Here is a 23,972-nt window from a genome sequence, read left to right as displayed (position 1 = left end):
CTTTTTACATAACCAGCAAAATGTTACAGTGTTAGTCCTATTCAAGTAGAGAATCCACTTACAATGAAAATAAAAGCCATATTTCACTAGCACCAACCTCTCTCCCCCTGTTGAGTGATTTTAAGGCCAGTGACTTGTTTGTTGCAGCTGTAGGGCAATCCTGCCAACCCCATAGCCAGGCACTTGAAATCAGCAGCCACAAGCAGCTGAAATTGAATAATGCTAATTCTGGTGACTCAGTGACTTATTATGTAAATTTTATGTGGTTTAATATGTCCCTTTGGAAGTTACATGGTTTGAAAAATTGTCTTTAATCAATCCTTTATTTTTTATCATAACGTTATCCATTATTTATTCAGAGAAAATTAGTTTCTCCTCACCCTCACTAAATAAATATTGAGCAAATATTTAAAGAATATCAGTTTGAAATAATATCTAATTATACGCCTGCCCTGGGGGCCTTCACATCTCTCTCTGACACATGATGTCACTCTTCTCCAGCCCTGTTATCCTCGGGATGGGGCCTGTACTTCTCTAGGAAACCTTAGACCATTCAGTGACTGACATCAGTTTTGGCTCCTGACTTTACCTTCTCCCCACTTCTCCATCACATTGTTTAACACTCACCTCCCAATCACCTCACCTCCTTTGCCTATGTCAGTCCCAGAATGGCACAGATGGCCATTCTGTGCATAGTCTTGAACTCTTTTTGATGACACAGTGACCTTGTCCCCTACACAGTTCAATCTCCATGGGCAGTGTTCAAGGCCCCCATTGTATCTCCAGTATGCCCAGTGGACAAACCAGATCTCCAGAGACACAACTACAGCCTCATTCACTGACTTTCCCCAACAGTTCCATATCTTATGCCTGTTGTCTTGTTTGTGCATTACTTTGAGCAAGAGGATTTAGGTGAAAAAGCTTCAAATTTGCATGACTATATAGCATAAAGATGAAAAATCCTGCCTCTTGCAAGCTGTATGATATTGGGAAAGTTATAGGGTCTCTCTACCTCCCAGTAAAGGGAGTAATAATAGTACCTACCTCACAGTGTTGTCATAAGGATGAAAAGAGAGTGCCTGTCAGAAGATTTGACCATACACTTCACCAAAGAAGAGAGATGGCAAATAAGCACGTGAAAAGATGCTCCACATCATTAGTTATTAGGAAAACACAAATTAAAACCACAATGAGATACCACTACACACCTATTAGAATTTTAAAAGTTAAACATATACCTATTTCACTCCTGGAGAGAAGAAATATATGTCCATACAATTGCTTGTACATGAATATTCATGGAAGCTTTATGTGTAACAGCCAAACTGGAAACAGTCCATCAATGAAATATTACTCAGAAATAAAAAAGATGAACTGTTAATGCACAAACAATGAATAAATCTCAAAATAATTACACTGAATGAAAGAATAAAGACAGAAAGACTACATAGTGTGTACAATTAATTATATGTCATTATAGAGGATACAAACTGATTACGGTGACAGAGAACAGGCTGGTAGTTGCTTGGGAACAAGGGCAGGAAGGGGTGAGAGGAAGAATTACAAGGGGGCATAAAGAAACCGTAGGGGGTAATGGGTGCCTTTACTTGATTGTGGGGATGGTTTCACAAGTCTATACACATACCAAAACTTACTGAATGGTGCACTTTAAATAGATGTGGTTTATTTTATGTAAATTATACTTCAATAATGCATTTTTAAAAGTGAGTGCCTGTGACACACCAGGCCTTCCATAAGCATTAACTATTATAAACTTTACTGTTCTACTGAAAAATGTTTTAGATGAAATTCTTTAAAAGAGCATCTCATCCAAAGCAATATTCAATGATTGATTCTATCATCATATCATAACCCAGCTAAATTTTTTTCTTTCTGTCTAGGGATGCTCATGAAGAAACGTGAATTAAGAAAAATAGTCCATGAGGATATGGGGAGGGGGAAGGGTGAGCTGTGACAGGGTGAGAGAGAGTCATGGACATATATACACTAACAAACGTAAGGTAGATAGCTAGTGGGAAGCAGCCGCATGGCACAGGGATATCGGCTCGGTGCTTTGTGACCGCCTGGAGGGGTGGGATAGGGAGGGTGGGAGGCAGGGAGATGCAAGAGGGAAGAGATATGGGAACATATGTATATGTATAACTGATTCACTTTGTTATAAAGCAGAAACTAACACACCATTGTAAAGCAATTATACCCCAATAAAGATGTTAAAATAAATAAATAAAAATGTGTTCCTGGGAATGTAAAAAAAAAAAGAAAGAAAAATAGTCCAGACTTTGAGGTCAAAAAGCCTGAGCTCACTGCCCACTCTGTCATCCAGTACTTTGTACTGACATCTGACCTTGATTTTACTCATATATAAAATAGTATAAAGCTGCATCACATGATTGCTATAAGAACCAAATAAAAAAATGTGTGTGAGTATGTTCTGCAAACCATAAGCAACACTGGCGTATCAATCATTACAACTGCAGAGGAGAGAAGTGTTGACAGTTTTGCAGACTGGGTAACAGAAAGAAAGCAAGATTTTTTAAAACCTTAACAAAAAAAAACCTCACACAAGAGCAAGAGCTAGACCCTCCATCTCTTCAGTTCCTTTACTCTGATATTTCCATATTCGAATTGCCTAGAACACCTTTAAAAATACAGATTTTGGGGATTCCCTTACTCCTATTGAATCAGAACCTGGAGTATAGGGATCAGGAATCTCAGTGTTAAGGAAAGCTGCCCCGTTGATTCTTTTTTATTATTATTAATTTTTATTGGAGTATGGTTGCTTTACAATGTTGTGTTAGCCTCCACTGCACAACAAAATGAATCAGCCATACACATACAGATAATCCCCTCCCTTTTAGACTTCCCTCCCATTTAGGTTACCACAGTGCATTAAATAGAGTTCCCTGTGCTATGCAGTATGTTCCCATCAGTTGTCTATTTTATACATAGTATCAATAATGTATATGTGTCAATGGAATATTACTGAGCCATAAAAAGAAATGAAATTGAGTTATTTGTAGTGAGGTGGATGGACCTACAGTCTGTCATACAGAGTGAAGTCAGTCAGAAAGAGAAAAACAAATACCGTATGCTAACACATATATATATAGAGAGAGAATTTTCAAAAAAAAGGTTCTGAAGAACCTAGGGGCAGGACAGGAATAAAGACGCAGACATAGAGAATGGGCTTGAGGACATGGGGAGAGGGGAGGGTAAGCTGGGACGAAGTGAGAGAGTGGCATGGACTTATATACACAACCAAATGTAAAATAGATAGCTAGTGAGAAGCAGCCGCATAGCACAGGGAGATCAGCTTGGTGCTTTGTGACCACCTAGAGGGATGGAATAGGGAGGGTGGGAGGGAGGGACATGCAAGAGGGAAGAGATATGGGAACATATGTATATGTATAACTGATTCACTTTGCTATAAAGCAGCAACTAACACACCATTGTAAAGCAATTATACTCCAATAAACATGTTTTTAAAAAATGCAAAAGAAAAAAAAATTTAAATGGCTACACAAATAAAGAAAGAAAGAAATAATGTACATGTGTCAATCCTAGTCTCCCAGTTCTTCACACCCCACCCCTTTCCGCCTTGGTATCCATACATTTGCTGTCTACATCTGTGTCTCTATTTCTGCTTTGCAAATAAGATCACCTATACCATTTTCTAGATTCCACATATATGCGTTATTATACGATATTTGCTTTTCTCTTTCTGACTTACTTCACTCTGTATGACACTCTCTAGGTCCATCCACGTCTCTACAAATGACCCAATTTCATTCCTTTTTATGGCTGTGAGCCAGCAATCCCACTACTGGACATATACCCAGAGAAAACCATAATTTAAAAAACACATGCACCCCAATCTTCATAGCAGCACTATTTACAGTAGCCAAGTCATGGAAGCAACCTAAATGTCCATCAACAGATGAATGGATAAAGAAGATGTGGTACATATATACAGTGGAATATTACTGTTGCCCCATGATTCTGATGCAACCAGCAGCACCAGTCAATGGCTGGTTCTTTGGAAACAACTGCCTTGACCTTGACACCTTTCAGTGAGAAACACCAGCCGTCCTAGGCACTATTGCTCAGGTTAAACCTGTCTTCAGTCTCCAGAAAAGAAGGCATCTCCCATACTGACTGGGAATGCAGAACGTTTTGAAACATCTGCGAGTGTTACGAGCATTTCCCCATCACCATTCTCCTCCTAGTCCTGAGCATCCATACTCAAGGGTCTCAATGGCCCTGAGATTATCCTTGGAATTATCTATCTTGGTAATGCAAATATTTGTTACTTAACTTCTTTCCAAGCCAATCCTCTCCCTCACAAAACAAAGTCATTCAGTGTTGCCTTGGATGGTCCACCTGAGTTGTGGTGTGATGTCTATGTGGGATGAGCATTTGAAAATCAAGAAGTGAGAAGAAAGTCAGCAGGATTGATGCACATCAGCCATTTGCGCCCTTTGGGGTGGTTAAAGCAGAGAAACAAAGACTAGAGTTTCCATCTTCTGTCTCTTATCATCTAAACCTGGCTAGGACTCTGTTCTTCTAGACCTGAGGAAAGAACCTTTTCTGTTTCTTGAGAATCCACCTATAAGTTACTTCTTGGGGATTATTTCAAAATCTTCTACCAAAAGGCACCACATGTATATAATTAAATCTCTTATCATATGGCTCATGATGCTATGAATTTGGACCAAGTGTTGCAAAAATGCCTCTAGAAGTCAGGCGGGGGAATTCATTGAGGGTGAAGAGCTTGGAGAATGGAGAATGAATGCCCATCTGAATGGGGCAGCCCCCAATGGTTGCCATGTATGAATGTAGCCCCAGGTTGCCAGATAATCTGATTTTTTTCCAAAGGGAGGGCAATAGAAATAGCATCTCTTTTCTGTTGGCAAATTAAGAGAAAACTACATTTAAGTAGGATGAATAAAACACCTCTAGGTCAGTATGAACTGCAAACCACCAGTTTGTGACCTCTGATTTTTACTATTACTCAAAAGCATAATCTCTTAATAAACTGAAAAAAAACTATGCCAATACAGTAAATTCTTGTACCCACACAGTTAACCAATAACATATGCAATCCTTCCCCACCAGAATGAACATTTTAAAGGATATAAAACTCAGCTCAAATAGAAGCTGAGTCTTCACTTGAACAGTCAAATAACCATTGGTCTGTACAGTAGCTTGTTGTCAACTGCTAATCAGCAGTGGGTTGGGGTTTGGTTTTTCTGTCTCTTGCACAGGGACATAAAAGGACCATATTCTCCTCCTCACAACCTGGATCATTCATCCCGCCAGGAATAGCAGATGGTGTTCCTTACAGGGTAACCCTCTCTCACACAGGGCCCTGCTTAGGAAGGGACAGGGACATGGACCAAGCCCTGAACTCAAGAGTGTATCCAATTTTCTTTGCTGGATAACATGTACACACATGATATGGTCAAAAATGGTTTCCCTCATTTTACTGAGAAATTTTCCTTGTACTCTAATGAAAGTGGGGAGATGTTTTTCACAGTTTGTGCTAATGAATGACTCTTGGTAAGTATCCAATAAACTGTCGACTGAAAAAAATTGCACAGCCTAAAAGTTGAGAATTATGTTTTATTCAGAGGACATTCTGAGCACTTCAAGCCTGGGAGACAGCATCTCAAATAACCCTGAGAGACTGCTCCCAAGAAGCAAGGTGGGGAGCCAGGATATATAGGAGTTTTTGCAACAAAGACCAGGTAGTGGAACATCAAAAGATTATTCTTAATTAAAGAAAACCATATATCTCAAGTTAATGAAATTTAGTGCTTTTCTATGTATGGGAAGATGCAAGAGTCTGGGCTCACTGAAATCATTCCTTTGATATGCACCTCAGCTACCTGGGGCCAGTATCCTGCTTCTCTCCATTCTGAGTCCCCTCAGGGTGCCCCATCGGGGTGGCTGCAGTGGCTGAGGGTTTGACAGCCGGCAGCCCATTTGTCTCCATCCTGAGTTCCCTCAGAGCTCACCATCAGGGTGACTATAATGTGATGGCTTGGTGGCTGCAGCATCCTTTGTTTACTGATACGGCAGGCAATATTTTTCATTCACAAAATGATGTATCTATTTGAAAGCTGACAGTTCATGTAGGCTCCAATTGACCTATAAAATAATGAGTGATGGATATCTCCCATTGAGAGATACTGTAGGATCTTGGGTTATCTGTAACTTGGTCCTCTAAGGCTTCACAGAATATAAATGGTGTTGAGTATTCTTACTTGGGACAGACGTGGAAGAGAAGAACTTTAGTGATGGGAGTACGAGCAGAAAGCAGATGGCATACCCAGAGTTTCACTCAAAGAGCTAAACTCTTCACACAAGGACTCTTTGCATGTGCCTGGGCAGGCGTAAGGGAGCTGACAAAGGATGGCGAGGCAGCAGCAGAAAGCCATTACCACCCCTCTGTCTGAGGGTCAGGACTGTGTCACCACATCCTGGCGGCAGCTCCCTCTTGGATGGGAGTCCCTAGCAGACTTGTGTGTGTAGAGGGGCGGAGACACTGCCCATGTCCTTCTGATCTCCTGCCAAGTCTCCCCTCTGGCTGCCTCCACCCAGAGCCCAGAGGTCAAGGGAGCCCAGGAAAGTCAGTCCATAAAAGTCAGCCTCCAGGGGCACAGAGTGTGGCAGAAAGTGAGAGAGAAATGGAGAGTTACTACCACAGAAGGCCTGGGAAATCTTCGCTCCTGGAACATTAGAGCACAAAGGGACTTTTCATCCTCTAACCCTCACTGGTTGATGAGGAAACTGAGGCCCGGGGGACTGAAATGACTGAGTCAACATGTGTAAACCCAACAAAAGGCACACTTGAGACCACAGGCAGTTATCTTCATATCCCTTCTCATGCCTTTCCCCTTCAATATGCTGGGATTCATGAACTATGACACTCATACTAGAGTAGTGTTGGCTAAAATGGGGCTTCTACATGGTCATTTGCCCTGACTGTGCCCCTCAGACTTCAGGAATTGAATACAGATTTCTTTTCTCCTGAACCCAAATGTGCCCTCAGACTCTTTCTTATCCTGAGGCTCCAGGCAGCCCCTAATAATCAATCCATCTTGTTGCCCTGTTACTTAACAATACAAGGTGCTCTAAACCCTTAAATACAAAGCTCAGATTATTCTATGATTTGCCTCCTTGAAACGTGGCTTATCCTCTGAAGATGCATCCTCGAAGACATCCAAACTGCTCACCCTGTTGACTTGGTGGAGGGCATTGACAGTTTGGAAGGAGACAGAGCACCGTAAGATGAATCCTCATGAAGGATAATGATACGAAGCCCTGATCCCTGATGGGTTTTCTCTTTCTGTCTTCTGCAGGTTGACAGAACAGAGGTGATTCGCACCTGCATCAACCCAGTGTATTCAAAACTGTTTACCGTGGACTTTTATTTTGAGGAGGTGCAGCGCCTGCGGTTTGAGGTCCACGACATCAGCAGCAACCACGATGAGCTGAAGGAGGCTGACTTCTTGGGTGGCATGGAGTGCACACTTGGCCAGGTGAGTCCATGGTGTCCTTCCTCCCTTTTTGCCTTCCGAGGGCCTTTCTCCCTCCTTTTGTCCTCTCTCCTCTCATTCAACCCTTGCTTTCTTTCTTTCTGCTGTTGATTTTATTTTCTTTAAACATGCAGCATTTCGTGATGTTCCATGCACTGCCATGTCCATTATATTCAACATTATACTTACATCTGGATGATGCTGCAAATATATTGTGTTACTTATCTTGCAAAGTTAATCATTTTTGCTTTCTGAATTCATTCATTCTGTCAGTCATTTATTTAACAACTATTTATGGAACACCTGCTTCGCTCCGGTTGAGTGTCTGCTATAGCCTTATCCTGATACATCATAACCTTCCATCTCCCAACTCAACTATGGGAACAGCCACACAGGGAGTATCCCTGAGTCATGTGTATTCCAAGCCTCTGGTGCCAAAAATAGCCCAAGAGAGGGCTAAATAGGTATTTGGTGAATGAATAAATGCTTTACTTAATCCTCACAACAATCATGGGAAATAAACATCATTATTATATCCATTTGTCAGTGAGAAATGAAGACTTAGAGAGGTAAGCGACTTGCCTGAGGTCCTGCACTAATGAGGGCAGAGTTACAACCAGGTGAGCCTCACTCCACACCCCATCATCTTGCCTTTATTACACCTTTCCTTTTTCCCTTCCCTTACTGCTGTACCCAGAACTTGAGTAGGTGCTGAGGAGAAATCTAAATGAAGAAATAGTCCCTGTGCCCAAGACTAATTGGAGAAGGCACAGTATATGCCCCTCAGATAGAGCCATTCATGATGCCCTCTAAGCCACCATGAGACAGCATATCCTGGGCTCTGTACATAGGGTTGTGGGCCTGCAGAGAAGGGAGAGCTTTCTGCTGGGGAGAATCAGAGAAAGCATTGTGGGGCCAAACTTTGAAAAAATATGGTCCGGGGATTGAAGGAGAAGGAGGAGGGAAGTCTTTCAGGCAAAAAAACAACAAAAAGCATAGAGGTCAGAGTAACCATGCAGGGCTAAGGGGCGGGAGGACCAGCCAGTCTTAATCATGGTCAGATGCTGATTTACTAGGAAACCAGTGCAGCTTAAAATTCAGAGCCCCTCACTTGTCTGGACCCTTCCAAAGCTCTGTGTCACGTTTTTATTTGTAGTTTTGTACTTTTTTCACGAAGAAGGATTCCAAATTATATAAACCTCACAAAACCTGAATTAATCCCATGCAGAGGTAAGGGTCTTGTTTAGGGATTAGTAAGAAAGAGTCTGCCTGGCAGAGAGATGGCAAGCATGCATGTTTGTTTGCTATTTTCACCCTGCCTCATGCCACTTCTCACTAAAGGAAATTCCTCCCATGTGAGCACTGACAAAATAGACAAGCCCTCAGGTACCCTTTTCCAGCAAATATAGTGATTGATTTCATAAGATTGTTTCTTGCTCCTTCAGTAAAAGCCAAAAGCCTACTGCGGAAGTAGAGCTGAGGGGGGGGCAGACAGAAAACCTGGGATGTTCTTCCTCACATATTATATGATGGTTATTGTATGTCTCTCTCATGGCTTTTGGAAAGAGTCGAGAGCAGATAGTTCTAGAGTCTTGCCAGGTACAGTGTCCTATAAGTAGGCATTGAATGAATGAATGAACGAAAGAATAGTGGATTTGAGATGGAATTCAGCAATGTATAAATAAAATTAAAAGGTGACTAAAATGGCAGTTTTATAGATATAAAGGAACCATTCTAAGATTCTCCCTTAGACAATGGGCATCCCTTCTATGTATAAAAGTTATATTCTGTCCCAAGAAATAAATGTAGATCCATTAAGAGTCATGTAAATAAAATATCTTTTATCTAAAGCTTTCATAATTTTTTCTCTGTGAATGACTCTCAAACTTACATCTTTCATAAGGTTCATCTTCCCATATCCAGCCAGTCCTTGACCCTCTACTTTGTGCCAGGCAGTGTGCCAGGAGCCAACGATAGAGTGGGAGGCCAGAAGCATTGTCTTTGCCCTCAAGCAGCTCACAATCTAGTTGGGGATAAAGATGTAAAAAAAAATAATTAAACAAACAACTAATTAAATCACAACCATTCTTAAGGAGAAATACAGAAGAGGAGAGCAAACAATGAGAGGATGGCCTCAGGTGGACAAGGGCTCAAACAAGGCTTCCAGAGGGAAGTGATATTTCCACTGTAACTGGAAGGGAGCGTGAGCATGAGCAGGGAGAGGAAACACATTCTGAGCAGATGGGAACGCTGTGTACAGAGTCTCTGAATTCAGGAAGGAATTTGGCATATGGTATCTTCATTTGGACTTCCCAAGAAGCCAACTCTGAGATAGGAAGTCAAAGAAGGTGTAGGAAGCACCACGGTGGAGTGGAGAGGTGAGGCAGGAAGAGGAGGGCAGCCTGAGAGGGTGTGTTGTCCAGCCAGCTACTGGACATGGGTAGCTGGAATGTAACTGGGCTACGACATTCTGGAGACCAGTGCAAAGCAAACACCACAGAGTGATCCCACCCTCGGGATGAGGGAACTGGAGCTTTTATACATGTGGGAGTGTATATACCCTCAACAGTCATTGAGGGCTGTTCCCAGCATGGAAATAGTAATCCCCTAGTATTTTTGGCTTATTGCATGGGTGGGAAAGACCAGAAGAAGTTTTCAAGCAAAGAAACACAAGTGCTAGTAGTCAGAAGTCAGTGCTGTGCACTCAGGTCATAGGGCCTGGGGATAAAAGCAGGTCACTGAGAGCATCTGCTATATAGACTCTGGTTGTCTCCCACCCAGTAGCCAATCTCCTCCCTCTCCTCATTCTTTCAGCTGTCAGACCCTGATCATTTTCAGACCATTTTCCACCATTCGGCCATGTAGAAAATAGCTCTATCCTTAGCTCAAAAAGTGAATCCTGAGGAATCTCCACCAGTCATATGAATCCCATCCCCCTCTGCCAGACATTGGTTTAGGGGTGGGCTTGTGATCAGTTCTAACCAATAAGACATAAGAAATTTTCTTGGAAAGGTTTCCTAGCCTTAGAAAAAGAGACACACATGAAGATTCCTGGAACCACTGCAGTTGTCTTGCAGGAGACTGTGGATGAGAGCAGCCCTTGGGGAGTTCAGAGCCAAGAGATATGGCAGGACAGTCCTGATACCCCGTACCTGGAGCCCACCTACCTGTGGACTCCTCATTAGGAGGGAGTAAGGTGTCCTGCCGTCAAAGCCCTTTGGGGTGAGGTTTCCCATTACTCAAGTATAAAGCATCAGGGTTGATATGGAGTAATGAGGAACTGAGAGATGGCCAGATGGCCTGGAGTGGAGGGAACAGAGAAACTGAGGGGTGCATTGGCATAATCGTCTTAATCTCTCAAGATGAGGAATATGTAGACGTGAGCACTGAGGGTGAATTACCAATAGTCCTCCTTAGTATATTTTGATGCTTTTGAAAGGACTTTCAAACTGATCATTTCACCTGGCTTTTTTTTTAATTTATTTTTTTGAAGTATAGTTGATTTATAATGTTGTGTTAATTTCTGCTGTACAGCAAAGTGACTCAGTTATACATATATACATTTTTTTCATATTCTTTTCCATTATAGTTTATCACAGGATATTGAATATAGTTCCCTGTGATATACAGTAGGACCTTGTTGTTTATCCATCTCACATATGCTAGTTTGCATCTGTTAATTTCAAACTCCCATTTCACTTGACTTTCCTGATGACACTGGGAGGACAGGTGTCATTATCCACATTTCATAGTAAAAAAACTGAGAACCAGAAAGATTCAGTGCCTTGACAGAGCCAAGACAGAAGTCAAGAGTTCTTGATCTTTAATTCAGAGCTCTTTCTTCTGCCATTATTTAGGAAAAGATAATGTGGGGAGGCCCCCTGTTGTGAGAAATTTTTTTGACATTGTGGCTTAGGGAGGGAAAAAGACATGAGAAGCAAGTCAGCAATGCTTCCTGAGCCACACTACTTCACTCCCAGGTGACTTGCTGGCCTTACTGGGTATCCTGCGTATACTTAGACAACCACCCTCTCATAGTATAGGCCATGTGACTGGTGCCGTTGACCTTTCCCACACTTTGGAGAGCCACTCATTGGCTTAAATCAATCAGGATGTCTTAATTTTGTGGCAACAGTGATTGATTCAAGGAAGGTATGTAACTAATTGGGTATAATGAGATGTAAATATATATTTGCTGGAGCCTTCTGGGAAAGAAAGGGTAGGGTTGTGAGGTGGAAACGGATCCTGCAAGAGAAGAATGTGGAGCTACTGGGGAAAAAGAGAGAAATTGAGTGATGTTCTTTACACTCTAGATAGAGTCTTGTCTGAAGCCAGCCTGTCCTGGGAATTTCAGCCAATAGCTTCTCTTTGGACTTCCCTGGTGGTCCAGTGGTTAAGAATCTGTCTTGCAATACAGGGGATGCCAGTTTGATCCCTGGTCAGGGAACTAAGATCCCACATGCCTTGGGGCAACTAAGCCTGTGTGCCGCAACTACTGAGCCTGCATGCCGCAACTAAGACATGACACAGCCAAAAATTAATTAATTAATTAATTTTAAAAAATAGCTTCCCTTTGCTGTTTAAACCGCTATAGGCTAATTCTTTTTTTTTTTTTTTTTTTTTTTTTTTTTTTTTTTTTTTGCGTTACGTGGGCCTCTCACTGCTGTGGCCTCTCCCGTTGTGGAGCACAGGCTCCGGACGCCCAGGCTCAGTGGCCATGGCTTACGGGACCAGCCACTCCGCGGCATGTGGGATCTTCCCAGACCGGGGCACAAACCCGTGTCCCCTGCATCGGCAGGCGGACTCTCAACCACTGCGCCACCAGGGAAGCCCTAGGCTAATTCTTTTTGGTACTTGTAACGTGAAGTCTAACTGATTGAATCATACTCCATAGAACCCCTTTCCCAGACCATAGAGACTTCTTTAAATTCCAAGCTCCTGTAACCCATCTCCATTTCATTCATGCAGCTTATTCTACATTGCCTTGAGAAGTTCCTTTTTATCAGTTCATTAAAATAAATTCTCTCTATAATTAGCACCTATTTTTATATTTATCTGGTTCCCAGATTACAAGTTTCTGAAACCAGAGGCCACATTCAGCACTTCTTTGTGTCTAAGGCAACGTCATGCTTTATATATCACATGTGCTCAACTCAAATTTATTGATTAGTTAGTTTTGAAAATTTCAGATCAGTATGAACTTTTATTTTGACATGATAAGTTTCATTCTTTCATTTATTCGTTTTTTCAACAAGCATTTAGCGAGTGCCCCGGGTACACCAAATACTGTGCTAGGTGCTAGAGGCACAAAGATGAAAAAGAAAGGGGCCTTGCACCAGAAGAGCTTATAATTAGCTGAGAGACACAGACCAGTAAATAAATCATCAAAATGCATATTACTAAGTGCTATAATGAGTTGTGTTCCAAGGGCTACGGTGGAAAGACTTGCCTCTGCCTAAAGTTAAGCATTGAGGAGGTCTCATAAGAAAAGTGTCTCACTCTGGACCTGAATCTCAAAGAGTGGGTAGGGATTCACAAGCTGAGAAAAGAAATGACTCTCCAAGCAAAATGACTGGTACACACCAAGGCACAGCAGCATGAGAACGTTAGAGAACTCTAAGTAACCCAGCATGGAGGGATGGGCAAGTGAGTTGGGAAAGGGATAAAAGAGACTAGGCAGGAGAGGGGGAGCTGACCATGTGCTTTTATGAGCCTTTCACTAAAGTTTGGAGAGCTTGGACTTGATGCACTGAAGGCCCTGAGGGGCTTTAACAAAGGCAGGGCCAAGACTGGATGTGTGTATTAGAAAGATCACTTGGGCATTCCTGTAAATGGTGGATGGGTGAGGACGGATGTGGAGGCAGGGAAACCAGTTAGGAGGCTGTTAAAATAATAGAAAACAGCTGAGGAGGGCAGTGGTGATGAAAGTTGAGAAGAGGAGATGCAGAGGGGAGTTTGTTCAAGAGCACAACCAGCAAGTCTTAGAGACTGGGTGTGGGATGAGAGGTCCACTGGCATCTGGCTTAGGTTACTGGAGGAGTGACTTGGCTGTCTTGAGGGTAATTGGACTGAGGTGTGGGATGGAGAGTAGGATGTAATGCTGATGCCTTAAGCTCAGGATGTCTGGGAAGAGCCCAGAGGAGATTGCCACTTGGTGGCTTGACCACGTGGATCTGAAGATGACACAGATTCGGGAGCTGACTCCCTATAGATGGTAGTTGGTAGCAGGAAAGTGATTAGATCTTTCAAAGAGGCTGTTTTATTTTTACTTTTGGAAGAAAATTCATTGAACACACCACGTATGAACAACTCATAAAGGGTTTTTTTAAAAATCGTTGAGTATGTAAAAACATTTCATTTTCTTAGGTGAAAGTGTGAACTTGATGTATTGAAATCAAAATCCTTTACTATGTGTAGAGTAACACACAGACAAATGCAGTTGTCATGAGAGCTCTGTGAAGGGGAGCAGACTTCTTCACTCCATAGTTTGACAAGTTGTGACCCTTTGGCGATGATGGAAGTTTTTCTTGTTTTTTTCAAATTTATCTCTCTACTATGATCAAGCAAAAAAAAAAATCATTTTTCTTCTTCAGCATTTTCTAACTTCAGAAATGAAAGAAGATTCCTTTTCCTTGCACTGTTCAGTTGCGCAGGGGATGGTGGACGTGGGAGCTGTAGGAATGGCATGATCGGGTCCGAGGTGCTGTTTCATGATGTTACACCATGAAGCTGGGTGGACTAGGGTCATATCCCAGCTCAGCTGTGCTCAGGTGTATGTCCGGAGGCAAATTCCTGCAGCTACTTAAACCTCAGTCTCTTCATTTGAAAAATGGATATAATAATGCTGCCCTCAAGAAATAGTGTGACAGGGGAGGAGCTTCAAGATGGCGGAAGAGTAAGACGCGGAGATCACCTTCTTCCCCACAAATACATCAGAAATACATCTACACCTGGAACAACTCCTACAGAACACCTACTGAACACTGACAGAAGACCTCAGACCTCCTAAAAGGCAAGAAACTCCCCACATACCTGGGTAGGGCAAATGAAAAAAGAATAAACAGAGACAAAAGGATAGGGACGGGACCTGCACCAGTGGGAGGGAGCTGTGAAGGAAAGCTTTCCACACACTAGGAAGGGCTTTCGCGGGCAGAGACTGCGGGTGGCGGAGGCGGGGAGCTCCGGAGCCACGGAGGAGAGCAAACCAACAGGGGTGCGGAGGACAAAGCGAAGAGATTCCCACACAGAGGATCGGTGCCGACCGGCACTCACCAGCTCGACAGGCTGGTCTGCTCACCCGCCAGGGCGGGCGGGGCTGGGAGCTGAGGCTCCGGCTTTGGTCGGATCGCAGGGAGAGGACTGGTGTTGGCGGCGTGAACATAGCCTGAAGGGGTTAGTGCACCACAGCTAGCCGGGAGGGAGTCCAGGAAAATGTCTGGAGCTGCCGAAGAGACAAGAGACTTTTTCTTGCCTCTTTGTTTCCTGGTGCGCGAGGAGAGGGGATTAAGAGCGCCACTTAAAGGAGCTCCAGAGATGGGCGCGAGCCGCGGCGATCAGTGTGGACCCCAGAGATGGGCATGAGAAGCTAAGGCTGCTGCTGCCGCCACCAAGAAGCCTGTGAGCAAGCACAGGTCACTGTTCACACCTCCTCTCTTGGGAGCCTGTGCAGCCCACCACTGCCAGGGTCCCAAGATCCAGGGACAACTTCCCCAGGAGAATGAACGGCATGCCTCAGGCTGGTGCAAGGTCATGCCGGCCTCTGCCACCACAGGCTCGCCCCGCATCCGTAACCCTCCCTCCGCCCCAGCCTGAGTGAGCCAGAGCCACCGAATCAGCTGCTCCTTTAACCCCGTCCTGTCTGAGCGAAGAACAGACGCCCTCCGGCGACCTATACGCAGAGTGAGTCCAAATCCAAAGCTGAACCCTGGGAGCTGTACGAAGAAAAAAGAGAAAGGGAAATTTCTCCCAGCAGCCTCCAGAGCAGCAGATTAAATCTCCACAATCAACTTGATGTACCCTGCATCTGTGGAATACATGAATAGACAACGAATCATCCCAAATTGAGGAGGTGGACTTTGAGAGCAACATTTATGATTTTTTCCCCTTTTTCTCTTTTTGTGAGTGTGTATGCATATGCTTCTGTGTGTGATTTTGTCTGTATAGCTTTGCTTTTACCATTTGTCCTAGGGTTCTGCCTCTCCATTTTTTTTATTACTTAAAAAATATTTTTTCTTAATAATTATCTTTTATTTTAATAACTTTATTTTATTTTACTTTATTTTATTTTATCTTCTCTCTTTCTTTCTTTATTTTCTCCCTTTTATTGTGAGCCATGTGGAGGACAGGCTCTTGGTGCTCCAGCCAGGTGTCAGGATGGTGCCACTAAGGTGGGAGAGCCAAGTTCAGGACACTGGTCCACAAGAGACCTCCCAGCTCCACATAATATCAAACAGAGAAAATCTCCCAGAGATCTCCATCTCAACGCCAAGACCCAGCTCCACTAAATGACCAGGTAGCTACAGTGTAGGACACCTTATGCCAAACAACTAGCAAGACAGGAACACAACCCCATCCATTAGCACAGAGGCTGCCTAAAATCATAATAAGGCCACAGACACCTCAAAACACACCAGCAGACGTGGACCTGCCCACCAGAAAGACAAGATCCAGCCTCATCCACCAGAACACTGAGACTAGTCCCCTCCACCAGGAAGCCTACACAACCCACTGAATCAAGCTTAGGCATTCGGAACAGACACCAAAAACAATGGAAACTATGAAGCTGCAGCCTGCGGAAAGGAGACCCAAAACAGGAGACGCTTAACAGTAAGTTAAGCAAAATGAGAAGACAGAGAAACACACAGCAGATGAAGGAGCAAGATAAAACCTCACCAGACCTAAAAAATGAGGAGGAAATAGGCAGTCTACTAGAAAAAGAATTCAGAATAATGATAGTAAAGATGATCCAAAAACTTGGAAATAGAATGGAGAAAATATAAGAAATGTTTAACAAGGACCTAGAAGAACTAAAGAGGAAACAAACAGTGATGAACAATACAATAAATGAAATTTAAAATTCTCTCGAAGGGATCAATAGCAGAATAACTGAAGCAGAAGAACGGAAAGTAACCTGGAAGATACAATAGTGGAAATAACTACTGCAGAGCAGAATAAAGAAAAAAGAATGTAAAGAATTGAGGACAGTCTCAGAGACCCCTGGGACAACATTAAACATACCAACATTCGAATTATAGGGGTCCCAGAAGCAGAAGAGAAAAACAAAGGGACTGAGAATATTTGAAAAGATTATAGTTGAAAACTTCCCTAATATGGGAAAGGAAATGGTAAATCAAGTCCAGGAAGCATAGAGAGTCCCATACAGGATAAATCCAAGTAGAAACACACAGAGACACATATTAATCAACCTATAAAAAGTTAAATACAAAGAACAAATATTAAAAGCAGCAAGGCAAAAACAACAAGTAACACATAAGGGAATCCCCATAAGGTTAATAGCTGATGTTTCAGCAGAAACTCTGCAAGCAGAAGGGAGTGGCAGGACATATTTAAAGTGATGAAGGAGAAAAACCTACAACCAAGATTACTCTACCCAGCAAGGATCTCATTCGGATTTCACAGAGAAATTAAAAGCTTTAGAGGCAAGCAAAAGCTAAGAGAATTCAGCACCATCAAACCAGCTTTGCAACAAATGCTAAAGGAACTTCTATAGGCAGGAAACACAAGAGAAGGAAAAGACCTACAATAATAAACCCCAAACAATTAAGAAAATGGTAATAGGAACATACATATCAATAGTTACCTTAAATGTAAATGGATTAAATGCTCCAACCAAAAGACATAGACTGGCTGAATGGATACAAAAACAAGACCCATATATATGCTGTCTACAAGAGACCCACTTCAGACCTAGCAACACATACAGCCTGAAAGTGAGGGGATAGAAAAAGATATTCCATGCAAATGGAAATCAAAAGAAAACTGGAGTAGCAATTCTCATATCAGACAAAATAGACATTAGAACAAAGACTATTACAAGAGACAAAGAAGGACACTACATAATGATCAAGGGATCAATCCAAGAAGAAGATATAACAATTGTAAATATTTATGCACCCAACAGCGGAGCACCTCAATACATAAGGCAAATACTAACAGCCATAAAAGGGGAAATCGACAGTAACACAATCACAGTAGGTGACTAAACACCCCACTTTCAACAATGGACAGATCATCCAAAATGAAAATAAATAAGGAAACACAAGCTTTAAATGATACATTAAACAAGATGGACTTAATTGCTATGTTTAGGACATTCCATCTGAAAACAACAGAATACACATTCTTCTCAAGTGCTCATGGAACATTCTCCAGGATAGATCATATCTCGGGTCACAAATCAAGCCTTGGTAAATTTAAGAAAATTGAAATTGTATCAAGTATCTTTTCTGACCACAACTCTATGAGACTACATATCAATTACAGGAAAAAATCTGTAGGAAATACAAACACAGTGAGGCTAAACAACACAGTACTTAATAACCAAGAGATGACTGAAGAAATCAAAGAGGAAGTCAAAAAATACCTAGAAACAAATGACAATGAAAACACAATGACCCAAAACCTATGGGATGCAGCAAAAGCAGTTCTAAGAGGAAAATTTATAGCAGTACAATCCTACCTCAAGAAACAAGAGGGGCTTCCCTGGTAGTGCAGTGGTTTAGAATCTGCCTGCCAATGCAAGGGACCCGGTTCTGGCCCTGGTCCAGGAAGATCCCACATGCCGCGGAGTGGCTAGGCCCATGAGCCACAACTACTGAGCCTGCACATCTAGAGCCTGTTATCCACAACGGGAGAGGCTGTGATAGTGAGAGGCCCGTGCACTGCAATGAAGACTGGACCCCCATTCGCACAACTGGAGAAAGCCCTCACACAGAATCAAAGACCCAACACAGCCAAAAATAAATTTATTAAAAAAAAAAAAAAGAAGCAAGAAAGATCTCAAATAAACAACCTAATCTTACACCTAGAGCAACTAGAGAAAGAAGAACAAAGAAAAACGCAAAGTTAGCAGAAGGAAAGAAATCATAAAGATCAGATCAGAAATAAATGAAAGAAATGAAGGAAACAATAGCAAAGATCAATAAAACTTAAAGCTGGTTCTTGAGAAGATAAACAAAATTGATAAACCATTAGCCAGACTTATCAAGAAATAAAAGTAGAAGACTCAAATAAATAGAATTAGAAATGAAAAAGGAAAAGTAACAAGTGATACTGCAGATATACAAAGGATCATGAGAGATTACTACAAGCAATTCTATGCCAATAAAATGGACAACCTGGAAGGAATGGACAAAACCTTAGAAATGCACAACCTTCCGAGACAGATCTAGGAAGAAACAGAAAAAGTAAACAGACCAATCACAAGCACTGAAATTGGAACTGTGATTAAAAATCTTCCAACAAACAAAAGCCCAGGATCAGAGGGCTTCACAGGCGAATTCTATCAAACATTTAGAGAAGAGCTAACACCTATCTTTCTCAAACTCTTCCAAAACAGAGCAGAGGGAGGAACACTCCCTAACTCATTCTACAAGGCAACCATCACTCAGACAAAGATGTCACAAAGAAAGAAAACTACAGGCCAATATCACTCATGAACATAGGTGCAAAAATCCTCAACAAAACAGTAGCAAACAGAATCCAACAGCACATTAAAAGGATCATACACTATGATCAAGTGGGGTTTATCCCAGGAATGCAAGGATTCTTCAGCATATGCAAATCAATCAACGTGATACACCATATTAACAAATTGAAGGAGAAAAACCATATGATCATCTCAGTAGATGCAGAGAAAGCGTTTGACAAAATTCAACTCCTGCTTATGATAAAAACCCTCCAGAACGTAGGCATAGGTGGAACTTTCCTCAACATAATAAAGGCCATATATGACAAACCCACAGCCAACATCATCCTCAGTGGTGTAACACTGAAAGCATTTTCACTAAGATCAGGAACAATACAAGATTGCACATTCTAACCACTATTGTTCAACATAGTTTTGCAAGTTTTAGCCACAGCAATCAGAGAAGAAAAAGAAAAGGAATCCAAATTGGAAAAGAAGAAGTAAAGCTGTCACTGTTGGCAGATGACATGATACTATACATAGAGAATCCTGAAGATGCTACCAGAAAACTACTAGAGCTAATCAATGAATTTGATATAGTACCAGGATAGAAAATTAATGCACAGAAATCTCTTGCACTGCTATACACTAATGATGTAAAATCTGAAAGTGAAAGTAAGAAAACACTCCCATTTACCATTGCAACTAAAAGAATAAAATACCTAGGAATAAAGCTACCTAAGGAGACAAAGGACCTGTATGCAGAAAATTATAAGACACTGATGAAAGAAATTAAAGATGATACAAATAGATGGAGAGATATACCATGTTCTTGGATTGGAAGAATCAACATTGTGAAAATGACTCTACTACCCAAAGGAATCTACAGAATCAATGCAATCCCTATCAAACTACCACTGGCAGTTTTCACAGAACTAGAAAAAAAATTTCACAATTTGTATGGAAACACAAAAGATCCCGAATAGCCAAAGCAATCTTGAGGACGAAAAACGGAGCTGGAGGAATCAGGCTCTCTGACTTCAGATAATACTACAAAGCTACAGTAATCAAGACAGTGTGGTACTAGCACAAACACAGAAATATAGATCAATGGAACAGGATAGAAAGCCCAGAGATAAACCCATGCACATATGGTAACCTTATCTTTGATAAAGGAGGCAAGAATATACAATGGAGAAAAGACAGCCTCCTCAATAAGTGGTGCTGAGAAAACTGGAAAGCTACATGTAGAAGAATGAATTTAGGTCACTCCCTAACACCATACATGAAAGTAAGCTCAAAATGGATTAACGACCTAAATGTAAGGCCAGACACCATCAAACTTTTAGAGGAAAACATAGGCAGAGCACTCTATGACATAAATCACAGCAAGATCCTTTCTGACCCACCTCCTAGAGAAACTGAAATAAAAACAAAAATAAACAAATGGGACCTAATGAAACTTCGAAGCTTTTGCACAGCAAAGGAAACCATAAATAAGACAAAAAGACAACCCTCAGAATGGGAGAAAATATTTGCAAATGAAGCAACTGACAAAGGATTCATCTCCAAATCATACAAGCCACACATGCAGCTCAATATCATAAAAACAAACAACCCAATCCAAAAATGGGCAGAACAACTAAATAGACATTCCTCCAAAGAAGGTATACAGATTGCCAACAAACACATGAAAGAATGCTCAACATCATTAATCATTAGAGAAATGCAAATCAAAACTACAATGAGATATCATCTCACACTGGTCAGAATGGCCCTCATCAAAAAATCTACAAACAATAAATGCTGGAGTGGGTGTGGAGAAAAGGCAACCCTCTTGCACTATTGGTGGGAATGTAAGTTGATACAGCCACTATGGAGAACAGTATGGATGTTCCTTAAAAAACTAAAAATAGAACTACCATATGATCCAGCAATCCCACTATTTGGCATATACCCTGAGAAAACCATAATTCAAAAAGATTCATGTACCAAAATGTTCACTGCAGCTCTATTTACCATAGCCAGGACATGGAAGCAACCTAAGTGTCCATCAACAGATGAATAGATAAAGAAGATGTGGCACATATATTCAGTGGAATATTAGCCATAAAAAGGAACAAAATTGAGTTATTTGTAGCGAGGTGAATGGACCTGGAGACTGTCATACAGAGTGAAGTAAGTCAGAAAGTGAAAATCAAATACCGTATGCTAACGCAAATATATGGAATCTAAAAAAAAAGAAAAAGAAAAAAAATTGGTCAGAAGAACCCAGGGGCAAGACGGGAATAAAGATGCCGGCCTACTAGGGAATGGGCTTGAGGATACTGGGAGGGGGAAGGGTAAGCTGTGACAAAGTGAGAGAGTGGCATGGACATATATTCACTACTAAACGTAAAATAGAAAGCTAGTGGGAAGCAGCCGCATAGCACAGGGAGATTAGCTCGGTGCTTTTTGGCCAACTAGAGGGGTAGAATAGGGACGGTGGGAGAGAGGGAGACGCAAGAGGTAAGAGATATGAGGACATGTGTATAACTGATTCACTTTGTCATAAAGCAGAAACTAACACACCATTGTAAAGCAATTATACTCCAATAAAGATGTTTGTTAAAAAAAAAAAAGAAAGAAATAGTGTGACGATCAAGTGAGAAAATACTTACAAGGTGCTTAGCAGGTCCCTGGCACAGAAAGAGCACTCAGGATCTAGAACCTGTTATTAAGGAGATACCACTACAGACACCTGTAGGGACCAACATTGTTTCAGAAGTGAATGTGGAAGGAAAATGGGTGAAAACCTTATGATAGAACCCATGTCCCGGGCAATTAGTATAACTGAACTTATAATTTTGCCTTAGGTTTGTTGCATGCTTTATACAAAGATTCAGTTTGTGTATAATATTTACTCTTATGGGGCAATTTTTAGTAAAAATAGTTTCAAGTAAGATCTCTGAAATAATTTGGGACAGATGTTCCGATTCTTATCTTCCACAACTGAAGCCCAAAGGGAAGTATAAAATGACTTCCCAAAACCCATCCAGAAAGTCACACATTCAGAGCCTCTCTCCTCAAGGCTGTCTACAGGTACTTGCTCTACCTGTCTGAGTTTGTCACATTCTCATTCTGCCATGTGAACCAGCAGGACTCATGGCCTTTTGGAAGGGAAAATAGCAGCCCTCAGCATGCTAGAAACTGGCATTGCCCATTACGTTGGGTACCAGCACAGCATGTGACTTACCACTGAGCGGTGATGCCAGATGAAGGTTCACATCCTCCAAGAGCACTCAAGGCAAAACTGTGTGTTCTCAGCAGATGGATGAGGGGGGCAAATCACAGAGATGCAGTGTGCTCGGAAAGCTGTGTAAGCCTTTTCGGTGACTGTGGAGACCATCCTTGGGTTTCTGTTGGCTGAAAGAAGGCTAGGAACTAAACCCCGTTCCTGCTGCACCCAACAGAGGGCATGCCAGGGAGAAATGCGACCCCTTACTATCTCGAACAGCAAGCAGACCTTCTTTAATGTGATGCCTTCATTTTCTGTCACTGCTTATTAACTCATTCATTCATCCCCATATTTTTCTACTCCATCATGCACCAATCCAGTGGACAGTGGGTCTGAAATAATAAAAATAATAAATATAGCAGCTACTTTTCTCTAGGCACTTTTATTTACCAGCCACTGGGCTGGGCACTCACTAGACCTCAACTCATTTAATCAGCACAGCATCCCTGGAGGCTAAGCACTACCATTATCTCTACTTCCTTTTGAGAATACTGAGACTGAATAAGGCTCAGGTAGGTAGCTTCCTCAAGGTCACATAGCTGGTGAGGGGTTGAGCTGGATCTTGAGTACAGAGCTCTTTGGCTCCTAAGCCTCTCATGCTCTTTTCCTTTTGCTCTAATAGTTTATCACTAACTAGTGTAAATTATGATGTAGCAGCTATTAATGCAAATCTGGGTTGGAGTTTACCTTGCTAGTTTGTGTTTTTTTAAGTTTGTCTTGTACAAAGCTGATAGAGGCAACATAGGAATTCTCTTGGGGAAAAAAATAGCTTTGGTTATCTCTCCTCAAGGTTTGCACACTGAATTCACTTTAAATATAACACAGCTTCTTAAATAGTGTGTTAACCTCCCAAAACAAGAACCTTACAAATTCACCATCCAGAAGGTGTTCCCTCCTGGTCTTTTCACCCTAAACCATGCTGCATAAACCCATTATCCAAATTCATGGTTGCCCTGGGTTTCATCATTGCTTTTCTTGCAGGCATTTTCTCTCCTCCGTGGCTTGGAGGACTGTTACACTGTGTGAAGTCCTCTCCTCTCTGTCATGTGGCTGCTCTTCAGTGTATTTCTTCCCCCAAAGGTCAGAAGATACCTGTTATAACCAAGAACTCCTGCTTCCTGTTATCATAAGTGATCAGGGAAACCTTTAACACCTCAAAGGATTTCAAGGCTCTCTGGGGGGCTCTGACTCTCATTCATGAGAGAAGAATCATGTGCCATCTTCCCACAGAGCAGAGGTTCTCAAACTTGAACTTAACAAAGCCAGGTGGAGGCTTATTAAAACATGTAGTACAGACCCCACCCCCAGAGTTTCTGATTCAGAAGATTTAGTGAGAACACAGATAATTTGCCTCTCTGAGTTCCCAGGTGATGGAGATGCTGCTGGCCACACTTTGAGAACCACTGTCAGACCACTGTCACAGAGTCTTGGGGGAGGAATGCCAATGAATCTTGGACAGTGTATCACTAGTTTTAATAACAAAAGA

At 41.9% G+C, this 23,972-nt stretch overlaps 1 protein-coding gene across 1 annotated transcript in view; it reads left to right on the top strand.

The window, feature by feature from the left end:
• Positions 1 to 23,972, top strand: part of CPNE4 (copine 4) — a gene marked incomplete at its 3' end in the record, with an annotated part of 584,378 nt that overhangs the window by 375,561 nt on the left and 184,845 nt on the right. Inside the window, exon 3 of the mRNA XM_082655513.1 lies at positions 7,386 to 7,565. Coding sequence (XP_082511639.1) covers positions 7,386 to 7,565 — 180 coding nt within the window. The remainder of the gene's footprint in view (positions 1 to 7,385; positions 7,566 to 23,972) is intronic.

Source organism: Grampus griseus (assembly GCF_964374135.1).
Source record: "Grampus griseus genome assembly, chromosome: 5".
In the NCBI taxonomy this organism is placed as follows: domain Eukaryota; kingdom Metazoa; phylum Chordata; class Mammalia; order Artiodactyla; family Delphinidae; genus Grampus; species Grampus griseus.
The sequence above is the reverse complement of the archived record's forward strand: the minus strand, read 5'-3'. Positions and strand labels throughout refer to the sequence as shown.